Genomic DNA, 17,006 nt, shown 5'->3' with positions numbered 1-17,006 from the left:
CCGTGGCTACACCGTTAACTTATGCTGCGGTTGCTGCAATGGCCCCTCGCAGTGCGCCCGTACCACGTTTCCAGCAGCCTGTGCACCGCCCTCCTCCTCCCGCTCCCTGGGCCAGCACTGCCGTCGCTAACCCGTGGCGTACGCCGGACAATCGCCCTATATGCTTTGCATGTAGGTATCCCGGTCACGTGGCAAGGTTCTGCCGCCACCGATCGCAGGCGTTCGATGACGATCGACGAGCGTCCTATGTGCCGCCCGATCCAAATGTGCCTTACGGACCCTTCGATCCATCACCACCTCGCTTCCAGACTGATCGCCGTCCTCGCTTCGAACGCTTCCGGTCACCCTCCCCACGTCGCCGATCGCTTTCCCCTATGCGTCAGCGACCCGTCTCTAACGAAGAGGGAAACTAGACGACGCAGTTCCTGAGGCAAGAACTGCGCAAGTGTCGACATGCCGAAGTCCTCTTCCTTTACTTGCCAATGTCATTGATGTGTTTGTCGAAGATGTCGCTACAGTCGCCCTCGTCGATACCGGTGCCGCTATTTCAGTTATGGATGCCAGGTTTTGCCGCTTGCTTGGTAAAGTGACGACGTCTCTGTCTGAACGGCAAGTGCTCAACCCATTCGCCCTACCGCTGCTTCTACAGCCCGTGTAACCATACAGGACGTTTTATACACGATTGAGTTCATAGTTCTTTCATCATGCTCCCACGCCGTTATTCTAGGATGGGATTTTCTCTCACGCCACAATGCCATCAGAAATTGCACTCGGGCTGAGATTGAACTTTCCCACCTTGGTGACCTGGCCTCGGTCGATGCTCATCCTGCCACTAAACTTCTCGTGCAAGAAGACATCTGTATTCCCCCGTGCTCTTCAGCATTCGTACCGGTCTCGTGTAGTGCTATATCCGACGGGACGGTCTTATTCATGCCCTCTCATCACTTTGTTACCCGAAAAGCGCTTCCTTTGCCCTTTGCAGCTCTTGACTTCGCCGCCGGTGTCAGCGCGATGCCCATTTACAATCATCTTTCGTCGCCACTATCACTGCTCCGCCGCGAATGCCTTGGTTACGTCAAGTCGGTTGATTCAACCCGAATTGTCTCCGTCCTCGACGAAATGCCTTCTACTGCCGTTCATGAACTGAGTGCCCTCTCCATAGCCGACTCAGCATTGACAGATGTGTTCAGCCCATTCATCGCCGACGATCTGACACATTCGCAGCGATCTCAACTTCTCGCACTCCTTCAGCACTTCCACCGTTCTTTCGACGTTGCGCAAACATCTCTTGGCCGTGCATCGACAGTCGAGCATCACATCGATACTGGCTCTCACTCACCGCTGTGACAAAACCATATTGCGTGTCTGCTACGGAACGTCGCGTCATTGCAGAACAGGTCGATGACATGCTTTGTCGGGGCGTCATTCAACCTTCACAGAGCCCATGGGCCTCTCCCGTGGTACTCGTCACGAAGAAAGACGGTTCCATCCGCATCTGTGTTGATTTTCGACGGTTGAACAAGATCACACTGAAGGACGTCTACCCATTACCACGCATTGATGATGCTCGGGACTGTTTGCAGGGAGCCGAGTTCTTTTTTTCGCTGGATTTGCGGTCAGGCTACTGGCAGGTTCCGATGGCAGAGGCCGATCGCCCGAAAACTGCCTTTGTTACACCAGACGGCTTGTATGAATTCACCGTAACGTCTTTCGGACTTTGCAATGCACCTGCTACGTTCGAAAGAATGGTGGATAATGTTCTGCGTGGCCTCAAATGGAAAATTTGTCTTTGCTATCTTGACGACATTGTGGTGTTCGCCCCTGATTTCGCAACGCACCTGCTCCGCCTCCAGCACGTACTCACTTGCTTGACCAACGCCGGGTTGCAACTTAACGTGAAGAAATGTCGATTTGCTGTTCGTCAGCTCACAATTTTAGGCCATGTCGTGTCAAAGGAGGGCGTACGCCCGGATCCCGAGAAGCTACGTGCTGTTACTGCGTTCCCAAAACCTACCACTATCAAAGAGCTACGCAGTTTCATTGGCCTCTGCTCTTACTTTCGGCGATTCGTTCGAAACTTTGCGTCAATTATATCACCTCTCACGCAGCTCCTTGGTGGCTCTAGCGATCTCTCATCATGGTCTCCAGAGTGTGACGACGCCTTCACAACCTTGCGCCGTCTTCTCACGACACCACCCATTCTTCGCCATTTTGACCCTCAAGCGCCAACCGAACTTCATACTGACGCAAGTGGTGTAGGCCTTGGTGCTGTGTTGGCACAACGTCAACCTGGCCACACAGAATACGTCGTCGCATACGCGAGTCGCACGTTAACCAAGGCGGAGGCGAATTACAGCGTAACAGAAAAGGAGTGTTTGGCCATTGTGTGGGCGCTTGGCAAGTTTCGCCCATATTTATACGGCCGATCTTTTGACGTAGTGACCGACCACCACGCACTATGTTGGCTGTTGACGCTAAAAGAGCCATCGGGCCGCCTTGCCTGCTGGGCATTGCGAATTCAAGAATATGACATCCGCGTGGTTTACCGTTCCGGGCGAAAGCACTCCGACGCTGACGCGCTATCCCGATCACCGCTTCCCCCGAAGGCCAGTCACTACTCCTCCTGCGAGTGCACATTGTCATCTCTGGACTTTGACACTATCGCCTCTGCACAGCGTGATGATCCCTGGACTGCATCTCTGTTCGACCTTCTCTTGGATACGTCGAAAGTTCCAGCGTCACGAACGCTTCGGCGCCAAGTTCCTCATTTTGCGATTCGAGACCAGCTACTGTATCGCCGCAACTATGCCCCAGAGGGTCGCACATGGTTACTCGTCATTCCGCGAACCTTGCGATCAGAGATTTGCTCCTCGTTCCACGTCGACTCTCAGTGTGGCCACGCGGGAGTCTTCAAGACCTACGAAAGACTTCGACACCACTATTACTGGCGGGGAATGTACAATTTCGTTCGCAACTTCGTCCGCTCTTGTCATGAGTGCCAACGTCGCAAAGCGCCACCGCACAACTCCGCCGGTGAACTCCAGCCTTTACAATGCCCATCCCGACCCTTTGATCGCGTGGGCATAGATCTCTACGGGCCACTTCCGTTGACTCCTACCGGCAACAGGTGGATCATCGTTGCGGTAGACCACTTAACACGTTATGCGGAGACTGCTGCTCTACCAAATGCTACAGCGCAGGAGGTCGCCAATTTCATACTACGCCGTTTTCTCCTTCGTCATGGAGGTCCATGTGAACTTTTGAGCGACAGAGGCCACACCTTCTTATCTGAAGTCATCGAACAACTGCTTGCTGCATGCGCTATTGTTCATCGTAAATGCACTGCCTATCACCCACAGACTAACGGTACCACGGAACGCTTTAACCGAACTCTTGGTGACATGCTCGCCATGTACGTCTCACCTGATCACTCTAATTGGGACCTAGTTCTTCCGTTTGTCACCTACGCCTACAACACCGCGACTCAGGCCACTACCGGATTCTCACCCTTTTACCTTCTTTACGGCCGTCATCCTTTGCACACAATAGACACCATTCTGCCCTACCGGCCGGACCCATTCGAATGCCTGCCGATCTTGGAAGCAGCCAGACACGCCGAAGAATGTCGTCAGCTGGCCCGCCAATTCACCTCAGACGACCAGAACCGTCAAAAAGCCGTTCACGACGCCCGGAACTCGACTCCCAATTTTCTCCCGGGCGCCCTCGTCTGGTTGTTAGTGCCACACCACACGCCTGGGCTCGCTTCAAAACTCCTTCCGAAGTACGACAGGCCATACCGCGTTCTCGAGAGAACATCACCCGTTAATTACCTGGTTGAGCCGCTCACGCCGCCGTCCGACATGCGACGTCGGCACTGTGAAGTCGTTCACGTTCAGCGCCTCAAGCCGTATCACCTTTCTATCGTCCTTCCGGACAACTAAGTCGCCAGGATGGCTCCTTTATTTCCGCGGGGCCCTTGTAAGGAAGATGGCGAACGATGACGCAGAGTCAGCAGCATCGGCAGCATCAAGCACGCAGCAGAAGCTCAAGCGAGAGGACTGGGCTCGGTGCATTCTACGACCCGCTGTCACTACGAACCCCAATAAATCCCCTTTATAATATATATATATATATATACATACATGCATATGGAGATGAGACAAGGAGACGAGAGGAGGGGGAGGAGGATGCGTATGCGCAGTGCGGGTGTGCGCACGGCGGATGGATGGAGGGAGGGAGTGACATAGCCCCGAGCATAAGATGCTTCGCATCTAATAAGTATGCACCGTCTTCACCTATCAGCTCGGCTGCATTGCAGCCATGTCGACCGTTCGTCTACATTTCACACTGATTGTAACAGTTATGCGCAGTAGCTTTTGATTAGTCGGTACTATCAGTCAGTCGGTGCCTGACTGCTATGGTGATTCCAATGACTGCAGCATCTGTCTTGGCAACCCTAGGGGACAGTGAATGCACCAAAGATAAGTTATATCTTTCACTAAATTTTATTTTATTTGGATACCCTAAAGGCCCAGAAGGGTATTACATAGGGGGGGGGGGGAGGGGGGGTGTTGAAACGGGAATAACAAAGTAGTCGCACTGCAGGTGAAAATGGCAATTCAGTGGACACAAGAATGCAAGTTCAAATATAGCATGGTGAACAGAAACTAAAAGCAACAAGGTATAATACTAACACAAAGGACAAGTCCACATTGTATCCTAGAAATACAATGTAAAAATATAAAATATAAAAACGATGTATAATATACCGGCAGTTCAGTGTAAAAAGAAATGCTTTTCAGGTACGATCATGTCAGCACTTAAAGAACAATGCGAGCATCAGGTGGATGACTTTTGTGTCAGTTTCTAATGAAAACGCCAACTCTTACTGTATACAAAAAGAAAACTATTGTGAAATGCCTTGACGTTCAAGAAAGGATTGCAGCGCCGACAGAAAAGATTGAGGATCATTGATAGTGGCAATGCTAGATGGCAATGAATTCCATCGATCTATTGATAGTGCTAGAGGTGAGTTCCGGTATTTTTCAGTATGAGCGAAAATTGGTTTGACTTTGTATGTGTGGTCTAATCTAGACGATATGTGATGCGCTGGAGAAATATGTGAGTGGGAAAATGACGTGTTGCTATGGAATATAGTGTGAAAAAATCCTAATCGGGCATATGTTCTGCGCATGGCGAGTGATGGCATTTTGAGGGAGTCTTTCAGTTTGGTGACGCTTTGGAATCGCGAGTAAGATGACAGGATGAACCGTGCGGCTTTGATTTGGACCGCTTCGAGATGGTTAGTCCAGGTGACATGATAGGGATGCCAAATGATGGAAGCGTATTCTAACGAAGGCCGAATGAGCGAGTTATATGCTAATAGTCTAGTGTCACGTGTAGCGAGGTGAAGGCGCCACTTGAGTAGGCCAAGTTTCTTTAATGATTTAGAAGTTATGTATTCTATATGATCATTCCATGTTAAACTAGAATTAAATTTTATTCCTAGGTATTTAAATGTAGAGACTGAAGCAATAGGTATATTGTTAATTGCGTAAGTATTGACCTGCGTTTTCAATGCCGGGCTAAACTTTAGATGTTTTGTTTTGTCTATGTTGATTTGCATCTGCCAAACAGAACACCATTCTGATAGTTTATTAAGGGCAGACTGCAGGTGAGTAATGTCGGTAAAGCTTGCTATTTCCTTATAAATTACGCAGTCGTCTGCGAATAGTCGAATCGTTGCATTTATGTTAGTTGCTATATCATTAATATAAATTAAAAATAAAAGTGGGCCCAACACTGACCCCTGTGGTACCCCTAATATGACGCGTGCGGGGTTCGAGGTATGGTTTTGAAATTTGACGGACTGATGACGGTTTGTTAAAAACTGTTCGATCTATTGCGTTGTTTTGTGATCAAGTTTAAGGTTACGGATTTTTAAGATCAGACGGTTATGGGGGACGCGATCAAATGCTTTTGAAAAATCGACAAAGACTGCATCGACGTATAGCGATGAGTGTAGTGAATGGTGAAGATCAGTTATTAATTCAAATAGTTGCGTTTGGCAGGAAAGATTTTTCCGAAAGCCGTGCTGATTGATAAGGAGTAGGTTGCTTTCGTTTGGATATGTTATAATATGCTTGTGTATTATATGTTCCAATAACTTACAGCTAATTGAGGTTAAAGAGATGGGCCTGTAGTTGCTAGGAAGGGAACTGTCGCCGGATTTAAATATAGGTATTATAAATGCTGACTTCCAATCATCCGGTACACATCCTGTGTCGATGGATTGCTGAAATATTAATAAAAGCAAGGGTGCTGAATGCTGACTGGTTAACTTTAGAAGTTTGGCGCTGGATGCCGTCGGGACCAGGACTTGTTTTAAGCGGGAGGCGTTCTATTGCAAGAGAAACGCCATGTGCTGTAACTACGATGGGTGTAAAAGGAAACGCTACATGTGGTTGTGATAGCTGAAGTGAACTGTCAAGAGGCAGTTCATCTGTGAAAACTGTGGCAAAACTTTTGTTGAATTCCTCGGCACACTCGGCTACTGGTAGAGCACTTCCGTCTTCTCCCAGAAGGGTTGGTATCGAGTGTTTATTTTTTGGATTTACGACTTCCCAAAATTTCTTGGGGTTGGTTTTTAACAAGTTAGGAAGCGTGATATTAAAGTACTGATTTTTGGCTTCAAGAATACTTTTTTCTGCTAGTATAGATATGCTTTTGTAGTTCTGCCAGTCAGAAGTGGTGTTTGTTCGCGATGCCTGATTGACACCCTGATTGACTTAAATATACCAGTTGTGGGGATCGAGATGCCTTCCTGTGCCTCGTCCCCCAGCTCGATCTTCGGGAACCACTGCCCCAGTGGCAACATGGCGGGCACTGCTAGCGTGCCGGAGCTAATTTCCCGTGCCAACTGTGCTGCTCCCTCCCGGCCTTGAGTCAATGCGTGAGCATACGTCACGGGGCACACCCTGATTGACTTCTTGAGTGGCAGCCCCCAGGCGCCCTCTCCACCTGAGCGCTCTTCCTCTGAGCGCTTCATCGCCACTGCAGATGCTCACAGGCCCACAACGGGTTGGTTATGTGAGACCATTGGCTCCGAGACTTCTCATTCTCGTGTTTGGCCTACTGCTATCCGGTTAGCCCTGAATGTGCCATGACTGTCGCACTGTGTTGTATTTTGGTTTAACAAACCTGTGTTTGTTGGCAATCTTATATCTGACTCCGGAGCCTTCTTTGTGCTGTGTCGGAGAGTCGATGAACCCTGCCTTTGTGCGTTGTGAAGTGGAGGAGTGTCATGTCCTTTCCTGACCGGTGCTCCTAGGTTAAGCCTCATGCAAACCCATCTCCACATAACTGGCGCGCTACTCTGTTTTGGCATGGTATCAGAGCAGGCCCCTTCATGTCCCTCGTTCCTGCTGGACTCCTGTGGAAACTACCACTTGCACATTCGATAATTGGGCAATGTTTTTCAGGTTGTGCAATAGCTTATGTATACATGGGACCACAGCAACTTTTTTCTGCTCAGTTGAATTTGGGAGCGCCTTGCTTCTGGAACGTAGTATCTTCAAGTTCGCTCTGCCACAGAAGCCAACAGCTGGTTGCGGTACCCAGCCTGAGAGACTGAGGCCATTTTCAATCAAATGGTGGCAAGATTTGCATTTTGAAAACACAGGCTTGTGATTGCCCGCTTGACCAGTTTGGAAAGATATGGAAGCAATGGCTCATAGCTGCAACACTTCTAAGAATCCTAGCAAGGCTAAGCAGGATGACTAATCCAAATGCTGCTGCCAAACAACAGTGCATTGAGAGAAAGCACAAAACTGAGTTTGTCGATTGTGCGGAGTGTGTCATCTATCACGTACCCCTGTCATGTGGTAAATTCTACGTAGGACAAACAGGACGATGCCTGAATGAACGGCTACGTGAGCATAACAAAAATGTAAAGAAATTTGCCAGTGGGTAGCTGGTGTGCCATTGTAAAGAATGCGGGTGCCCACCTTTGTTTGACCAATGCATGGGCATAGCCGGACAATGCGTGCGATAATAGAAGCTGTTCATATTCAGCACTTGGCAGACAGGTGCATTAGCACTGCTTCCCTGCCACTATCCCATAAGAAACTGGCTTATTTAAAAGGTGGCATCATTTACATTGTCGCAGTGATGTGCCGACACACCGACGACGACAAAGTCAGTGAAGGCTTGAGCGGATGGAGCCCGTGAGGATAGAAAATAAGTAGTTCTTGCATTTCAACGTGTCAGCATCTTTTTCCCGCACCGCCACAGCCGTGATCCAGACCAGGGAACAACGCGTTTCAGAAGATTCCATGAGGCACCCAGCAAGCACCGAGTCAGTCGAGACCCTGGCCCCATCTTTCATTATGGCACTCCGACCTGAAGAAACTTCCATGCACTGCATCCTGGAACCACCGCAATTTCTTGAGTTCTGGTCTGGAAGCCCTACCATCTGACTTTACAAACAGGAGGCGTGTTTCTACCTCCATAGCATCACTTTGCAGCAGGACAAGTAGCAAATAACGGTAGCTATGCCTGTCCTGTGACCTGATGTCCCGCTTTCAGGGCCACAGGCTTGCCACGTGCTGCGGACCCCCTCTCAGAGCTGGCAGTGCCGCGACACATTCTCGCTTTCATCCACCACAGCGCCAGCTCCATTCAGTACTACCCTAAGGGCATGGTCATGGTCCTCATGGTCCGTCACTTCTACCGTGTTTCACACAAGCCTGTGATTCTCCACGTGAGTTTTGTAAAACTCGCAGTCTCTGCACGGCCGAGCCTTCAGAAATGCTTCAGCCAAGACTGCACTCAGGTGCCGTCCTTACTCACCCCGCACCTCCCGAGTCTCCTGAGCTGCCACAGTCTACCACGTTTCACCAGGGCGACACGGCTCACACTTGGCCCATCACCATTACAGCTGACTTTCAAGGTGTTCCGCTTCAGCGCCCAGAGCTTGCATCAACAAAAGCCAAGCCCTTTCCAGGTTCGGGCCCTACCATACGTGGCTTTGGCCCCTCTAGACTTACTCGCTGTACACTGGTGCGAGCGGCATGGCAGCAGTGGCCACCCGCAATTCACCGTGCCTGTCCTGCCATTTGGTCGACTCACCATCAAAGCATGACCTCCACCCTGATGACACTTGTAAAGACGACAACCAACAGACCAGAACCAATATCTACAGAGCGGCTGGGCTGCCCATGATATTGCGAGACCCAAGGCTTGCCGGTCACGAGGATCAGCCACCCCTCGCAACCCTTGCCACCTTTTCTAGTGTCCAATTATGTACTCATTCATGACAACCGAGTTTTCCACACCACCTCGGCAACTACATGATGCCCAGTGCTTTTGCAATGAACGTGTCACAGCGACCAAACGTGCTGAGTCAACTCCCGCACGGCTGAGTACGCCTCGAGTGGTCTCCAGCGCGTGCGCCCTTGTGACCCCTTGGCGGTCATGTCCAACCACCAGGTAAGCTACTATTCCATGTGCTTTCCGGTCACAGTGATGCCGATGCCACCAGATGTGCGTGAATTTTACCCAATACCACTCGTGAATCTCCGGCACCGACTGCATAGCTCACTTTACAATACCTGACCGCATTTCCAACGCATCTCAGGTTGCAGGTGTTCCCCGTCACAGCAACACAAGCATTGACTGCACAACCACGTGTCACCTTGAACATGCGCGTCTGCCTCTTTAGCCTACTTCGTGCCACGAGGCTATGCACCACTTGTCCGCAGCGCCACTCTCAGCCACGACCACCAGAGAAATTTGTCCAGCCCCCCATCTCCTTCACCAGAACTCAGCCTGGTATGTCTGACGGACACGTGGAACTTCCGACCATGGACATAGCCTGTAAATAGTCATTGTGCTGAATTGTTTATTAGTTGCTAACACTGTATATAGAACTCTTGTGAGGACAACATCGTGAGAACAGTACTGTTCTTATAATCAAGACTCCGTCTATACGGTAGGGGGCACTGTCGCAGTGCCAATGTGCTGACGCACCGATGACGACAAAGTCCGTGATGGCGCGAGCAGAGCAAGCGCGTGTGGAGAGAAAATAAGTACAGTAAAACCCCAGTGATACGATCATGGCTGGTACTGAATTTTGGTGTAATACGAATTTGTAACATTCCCCGGCCGAAATACATTGCTCACAATACGAAAAAAATTGGCTGTTCCGAATGTGTTGCCGCACCGCTGCGGATCATACGAATGCGTGAGCAACATCGGCGGCAGCTGAGCCAGCGGAGCGACTGGCACAGACAACATCAGAGGTGGTGTTGACTAGCAAGCTGGCACAGCGGGATCTGGGCGGGATCCATAGTCGCCAAGGAATTGGCTACGTCACGCGGCTGCGCAATCCTCATTGGTCCCCACGTCGAGCGGACCGGACCACATCACAGCCTAGCTGGTGCTTTGACTAGCGAGAACGTAGACAAGGACTGCTGCAGCTACGACGACCACGGCAGCAGCCACGGCGGCCAAAATGCTGCCTGCACTCGACATGCTGAGGTGTTCAGTGGTGTGCGAAAACATTCGCGAGATCACGTGCTCACACTTTTACGCCTTCCAGAAGGCGTTCGTTGACGATTTGGGCAAGAAGAAACGCACATGGATAGTAGAACCCCCGTTGATACATTTTTTCAAGGGACCGGGGAAAAAAAAAAGTTGCAGTTTCGTCCGAAAGGTGAAGCAACGATTGCGATAGCAAATTAGTAGACAGCTGTACGAAGTAAGGATAGTACCTTTATCGGCCGTATCAACTTGTAAACATTTGTTTACTAACTAAATTAGCAAGCACAGTGTCACACGTGTACAGGTGAACACGAACACATCTCGCTCGATGACCGCGGGAACGGAGCCTTCCACTACGACGTGCCTCCTAATCAGAACTGGTTCTGGCACTTAAAACCCCAGAAAGAAGACGGAAACTCGCTGTCAAAACGCTGGAGTAAAGAAGCGTGGAAGCAGCAGCGAGCGAATTGACCTTTGTCTCTCGTGTCAAAGCAAAACGTCGAAAGCACAGCGCATAATAAGCTATCAGGCACTAGGTGCACTTTGTCAACATTGCAGATCGCTTTCAAGAATGGCGCCCGCAAGGCCGCGCCGTATCGGCGTGCCGGTCGCAATGCACCGATCACTTGTTGCAGCGTACAAGCTGGCTGCACCACTAAATTTACGTGACCGCCACATTTAAAAGCAACGTAAGATACAGGAAAAACAGGTTGGCGATGTATCAAGGGGAACTTAATACATGGAAGTCAATGTAGGATATAGGTCGGGACCACGAAAACGCGACGTAGCAGCCGGGAAAATGCAGCAGCGAGGAACAATCAACGGGGTTCCACTATATTAGGAATTTTTGCTGCTAAAATTAAATAAATTTTTTTCAATTTTGTGTGTTTTGATGATACGAATTTTGGGTGATACGAATATTTCACGCAACCCCGCGAGATTTGTATTACCGAGATTTTACTGTACTTTGCGCGGCTGCAGGTGGTCGTGCACGCCGTATCTTGAAAGTGATCTGCAGACGGCTCATAGCTTTGTGCGCGCTGTGCTTTTGCCATTCAGTTTCCGTTGAAGTAATAGACCTCATGACCGATAGCCGCCTTTGCTCGCTGCTGCTGTTGCTCACGCTAGAGTTCCGACAGTGAGTGTCCGCAGTCATCGAGTGTGATGTGTTCATGTTTGCTTTTACACACTGACACCGTGCTTGTTAATTGAGTTAGTAAGCGAATGTTTCCAAGTGTGTACGGCCGATAAAACTACTATGCTTACTCCGTATAGCTGTCTACTAATTTGCTATTGCAACTGATGCTTCTCCTTTCGGGCGAAACTGTGTCTTTTATTGAGCAACTTTAATATAGCAGTCATTTTTTGCTGAAATTTCTTTTTTTTCAAAGTCCTTAAACAAGTTCTTTAGAAAGTTAAAAAATGAGACCAAGAATTCTGAAACAAAGGAACACCATAGAGCAGCTTGATACAAGGAGCGATACAACTGGCGGACGAGGGCAGGCGCTTCGTTCAGCTACGGGACCACATGAAGATCTCGCCGGAAAAGCCAGCCAAAACAAGTGCGAGCGAAAGCTGATGCGAGCAGACAATACTATGAGTCCGAAAATCGCAGTCGGGCAGGGCCGCATGACACCACTTTCCTGCGCGTACGCCACTGAAGGGACATCTCTCATTGGTCTGCTTCGCTTGCGGCAGTTTAAATCGTTCGAGGACTGATCCCCTCACGGCATGAAAAACCTGCTTCGCGACAGCTTTTGTGGCGTGCGTTTTGGTGCTGCCGGCGTGCAGCACGCGTTTTTTCGCTAGTGTCGCCGACCCTTAAAACATTGTTAGTGGGTCGTTGGAATGTAATTTAATCTAGTACACTCGAATATAAAGCTCTGAGTTTCAGAAAACCCAGTTTGCAGTCGTATCATCTAATTTCAGGTGAAAACGTGATCGTATCAACCTCATGAAAAAACATTGGCCAGGAAAAGAAAAAAAAAATTGTCATCCTAAAAAACGTATTACGCAGAATCATATCAACGAGGTTCCACTGTACTTGCATAGATAGCATTAGTTTTATTAAAATTATGGATACTTTAACTTTAGAGGACTTGTATAATTTGGAGATAGCGGCATTGTGAGAACAAAGCAAAAGTAAAAGAAAATATAGAATTGCCAATTAAATTTAGACAGGCAAAGAAGGAGAGTGCGCCTATTGCCTTAGGTTCTGTTATATCATCAACATACCTTCTTTTTCACAGTGTACTCCATTTTAAAAGATTTTATACTAGCAAAATGCCTCCGAAGTCTGCACACAGCACATCCAGGTACTTCCATTCTTTTCTAAGCCAATGATGTACTTAACTTAGGACAGCACTGCTTCATGGCAGTCTATGCGATGACAAGGGTGGCATTTTTCAGTGCTTCGATTTAGTTTATGAACCAAAGACTGCTTGCTGCTTTTACATGACTTGCCCACTGTGAGAGCTCCATGTAATATAGTTTGCAATCACTTTCATAAACATGCGCCAAAAGGAAATTTTGGTATCTCCAAAAGCTGCTCCGAAATGGCATAAACCAGTAGCATCACTGCAAATGGAGAACTCTATTTTCAGTATCATAGAGGCTGAATGAATAGTTTATAGAAAAACGAAGCAAAATCGCGCATTGAATCGCCCTGCGACCTGCAGAGAAGTTTCGAAAGAAACACCTGCCGAGAAGACCACTTGTAAAGGCCATTTAGTCATCCAACGGGTTCTGAACTGTGTGGGGATGTGCGACTCTCACGCGTCCCCTGATGTTGTTTTTCTCGCATGGCTCCTGTCTGCTGTAATCCGGCTTCGCCGCGTAGCTTTACGGCGATGGAGTTGCAGCGTACTACGAGAGATGGTGCTAGTGTTGCGCTGCTAACGCCACCTGACGGCGGGGGGGGGGGGGTTACGCGAGCACAAAAAGGAGAAGGCTGTTCCTCTTCGGGTTGGGATCGGTGAGTGATGCGGACGTCCCGCGCGTGTGCCGATCCATGCTTCACGTGACCGTCTCGCGTGGCTAGGAGCAGGGCACCGGTATGGACGAACACGAATCGTTTGAGCGCGCCACCGTTCACATGACCGTACACGTGAACGACTAGGCGATGGTGTCATAGCATGGGGCGAACATATTCGCTCGCTATCCAGTCGCGGTGAGTCGGACTTCCTTGATTTGTCGTGCGCCCATGTGAATGTTCTATGCGTAGGAATTCGGCTAGCATGTATGAAAGGTGCAATAAATGCCCTTTTGATTGTTTGTACTACTGTGTTGTCGTTCCTTTGTCCCAAGAGCATGTGTGAGACTCCACAACTGTGACACTACCTCTCGCTGTGCATGTATATGCACTCACTGGTCACGTAGCCTTGGCTCTGCTGCATGGAAGAACTGAAACAGAGTATAGTATGTGCAGTTTCTTGTAATTTTGACAAATAAATAATATGTACACAATTACTTTTACTGTCTTTTTCAATAAGACCAGCATGAATGCAAAATTCCTTCCTGGTGTCATATTTTTTAGGAAGTATTGGCGCAAAATATGCAGGTCTACAAACAATTCTGCACTTTTAAAAATCTAAATTTGTCATGGCTGTTAAGGGGTTAACAAAGTGTCCAACTTGTCCTTCGTACGAGGGTCACTTGTGAGCACCAGAAAATGAGGGGCATCATTGTTACTGCATGTCTTACAAAAAGATTTCACCATCACAATGTGTCCTGAATACAGTCAATGGAGAGTAGAAAAAATGGTATCATTTACAGAGATGTTTACAGGAGAATAAATTCAGGAAGTAATAATAATTGTGGTTAATACAATAAGGTCCCATTGAACGAGACACAAAGTCGGCATGCACGCACATTCCACAGGGTTGGCACAGGACACATTATTTCGTGTTGTAGAAGTTTGAGGCAGTGTGCTGCAAGGTGGTTACCTGGTTAACTGTTCGAGTGCTTCTGTAATTTATGCAGTGGTTTGTATGTCCACAGCTCAAAGATAAAAAGCAACCAGTGTTTTGCTAAAATGGGCCATTGCGTGGCTAATTGCAGGGCACGACAAGAGGAGCCCTGATGGGGTGCCCAGAGACTCCTGTGGTGCTGTGCTTAGCCACCAGAGCATCTGCTCCAGCCTTCTACCACAAGGTAGGGCTTTGAAGAGTAGGCAGGTTAATGGGAAAGAATTGCACGGACTCCATTGCAAGTGTACTGGAATTCAAGATAGAGCAGCATCTCGGACAGGTTTTGTTAGCGAGGAGTTGGGTGCCAGGGGGAGGTGGAACCCGGTGGCACAGTTTGGAATGATGGGTATCATGACATGGCACAAGCATTGAGAAAGGTCAATTCTTTATCCATAAGATGAATGATGTACTTACAGTGTGAGTACCATACCTTTTAACCCTTTCCATGCCAAGGAGGAGTCTCAGTTGTCTAGCCATTTTCTCCAATACATCTGAGTGACGAGTCTCACTCATCCAAGGATTTCTTTTTGTCTACCGAGTGCCACAGATGGGTGGCAGTCATTTTTTTTCTGTTGGTGTGAATGCCGCACTACTAGATTGTGCCAGCTTCCCAGAAAAGGGATTTTTTTGCAAGCATTGTTGGGGGAAATGTAGTAGAATTCTGGCTCTCCTGGGTTTTGAAAATGGGAGTGCGGAGTTAGGCAGGCTACAGCGATGAGGGCCGCCTTCTTCGATGCCATAATTGTGGTGTTTTTGGATGTCCTTTCACTTTAAGTAAAGAAATAGACATGGAAAGCACTAGTGAGTCGTGCTCATAACTTCAGCTGAGTACTGACGTTTGCGAGGAAGAGTGGGAGACAGTGGTGGCCTTATAGTAAGTGGCTGCGTAAAGCAGAATAGGTAGTGTCCAAATGTGAGTGACAGAAGAAACACATTTCAAAGGCTGTGCTTTTTGTAAACTGCATGCATTGGAAGTAACTGTAGAGCAACATTTTAGAAATAACCTATGGGACAAGTCGAAATGTTCAGAAAAGCCTTTAGTTTGGTAGCAAGTTTATTCGATGTGAGGAGAGGATGTGCTGCCTGTTCTTCCTGTTGGTAGCGTGTGGAACTCGAATCTCCGGGATTACCTGGTTCAAAATAGTTTGCGTTTTCTCGCATTACTTGCACTGCATTGTCTGTCATAACAAGGATTGCTTCTTTTGTTCTGTGTATTTACTTTCTATATAAATAAGTCAGATAAACGCACTTGCATGCAAGTTATCATGGCTTTAACACTATTTATTTTGGTACAATCCTAAAATATGTACTTCTTGATTTACACTGCACTCCATTTATAACAATAACAAGAAGAATGAAAAATCCAATCATTATAACCAATCATCGCTATATTTGGACTGCCGTAAAAAAAAAGCTGCCGAGTATACCTTTGTAGCTCCGAAACCAAATTTGCCACTTGCGATAAAAATCGACGTAGAATGTAGGCTGTGAAAAATAAAATGTTTATTTATACCTCTAAACAGCATGTCAAAGCGTTACGTGCGCCGAAATAGTCCGAAATCTGCACTTGCTTTCGCGGAAATTTCGGGTTCACAACCGATGTGTGCATCACGTCGTCCAGCTGCTGTGCGAACACTGGCGGCTATGATTTAGCGTCCATGAAATCAGTGAGCGACTCGATCGACAACACTGAACTTTGAGTGAACATCAAGGTCAGTGTCAAACACAGGCCATTGTAAATCTCGTTGTGACTGCCGCTGCTGTCGTTACCTCCGTTGCACAACGCTGCCGTCTGTTGCGACAACGATCGTCCCATCGGAGATCTCTTCATAGTACAAGGCAGCACTATCAGCATTCGGGAGCTCCTCCATCGAAGCACCATCTATTTCATCATTGGCAGCGACATGCTCCCAGAGTTCTGTATGTCAGCTGCTTCCACCTTGTTGGTTTCACCCAAGGGGGTTTTTACCCAGGTGCACAAAGCCTGCCTTTTCCGTTGATCGGCATGGCCACTGGTTCTAGCCTTCGTAATTGTGGTGCTCCTGGTTTTCAGAATCGTCGATATCGTTGACTGCGCGAGCTCGTACTTCCAGTCTTGCAATATTTGCAGCATTGTCTTAAGTGACACAGCATTTTTTAAAAATTTTATTTTATTTATAGATACTGCGATCTTTTACAAGATCTTAGCAGGGTGGGAACATAAAGTACACTCATACAAACATACATTACAAGGAACTTTCCAAAGCTTGAATTCAACATGACAAACGGACAGAATGCAAGCAAAAAGGAGCAAATAAATTATGTGCGACAGAATCAAGAATGCAGGCGCGCCTGAAAAAGGGATAAAGAATTTAGTGTAATGACTTTGTCAGGAAGTTTATTCCAATCAACCATTGTTCTTAGAAAATAAGAGTATTTGAAGCAGTTGTTATGCGGTGTTAACGGGGTTACTGCTTGGGAATGTTTATGACGGGCAGCATAACCAGTTACAGGTGT

At 48.0% G+C, this 17,006-nt stretch overlaps 1 protein-coding gene across 6 annotated transcripts in view; it reads left to right on the top strand.

Annotated features, from left to right (window-relative positions):
• The window catches only part of LOC119451014 (DENN domain-containing protein 2D-like), a 428,171-nt gene that overhangs the window by 153,096 nt on the left and 258,069 nt on the right, over positions 1–17,006 (top strand). For 3 of the 6 annotated variants that reach the window (XM_049666396.1, XM_049666393.1, XM_037714449.2), the window contains exon 8: positions 14,602–14,694. The exons of the other annotated variants lie outside the window; for them this stretch is intronic. In XM_049666396.1, the coding sequence (XP_049522353.1) occupies positions 14,602–14,694 (93 nt within the window). The remainder of the gene's footprint in view (positions 1–14,601; positions 14,695–17,006) is intronic. 6 annotated transcript variants of the gene reach the window in all.

This window comes from Dermacentor silvarum, chromosome 4 (assembly GCF_013339745.2).
Source record: "Dermacentor silvarum isolate Dsil-2018 chromosome 4, BIME_Dsil_1.4, whole genome shotgun sequence".
Classification (NCBI taxonomy): Eukaryota; Metazoa; Arthropoda; class Arachnida; order Ixodida; family Ixodidae; genus Dermacentor; species Dermacentor silvarum.
Note: the sequence above shows the minus strand (reverse complement) of the source record. Positions and strands in the feature narration are given on the sequence as shown.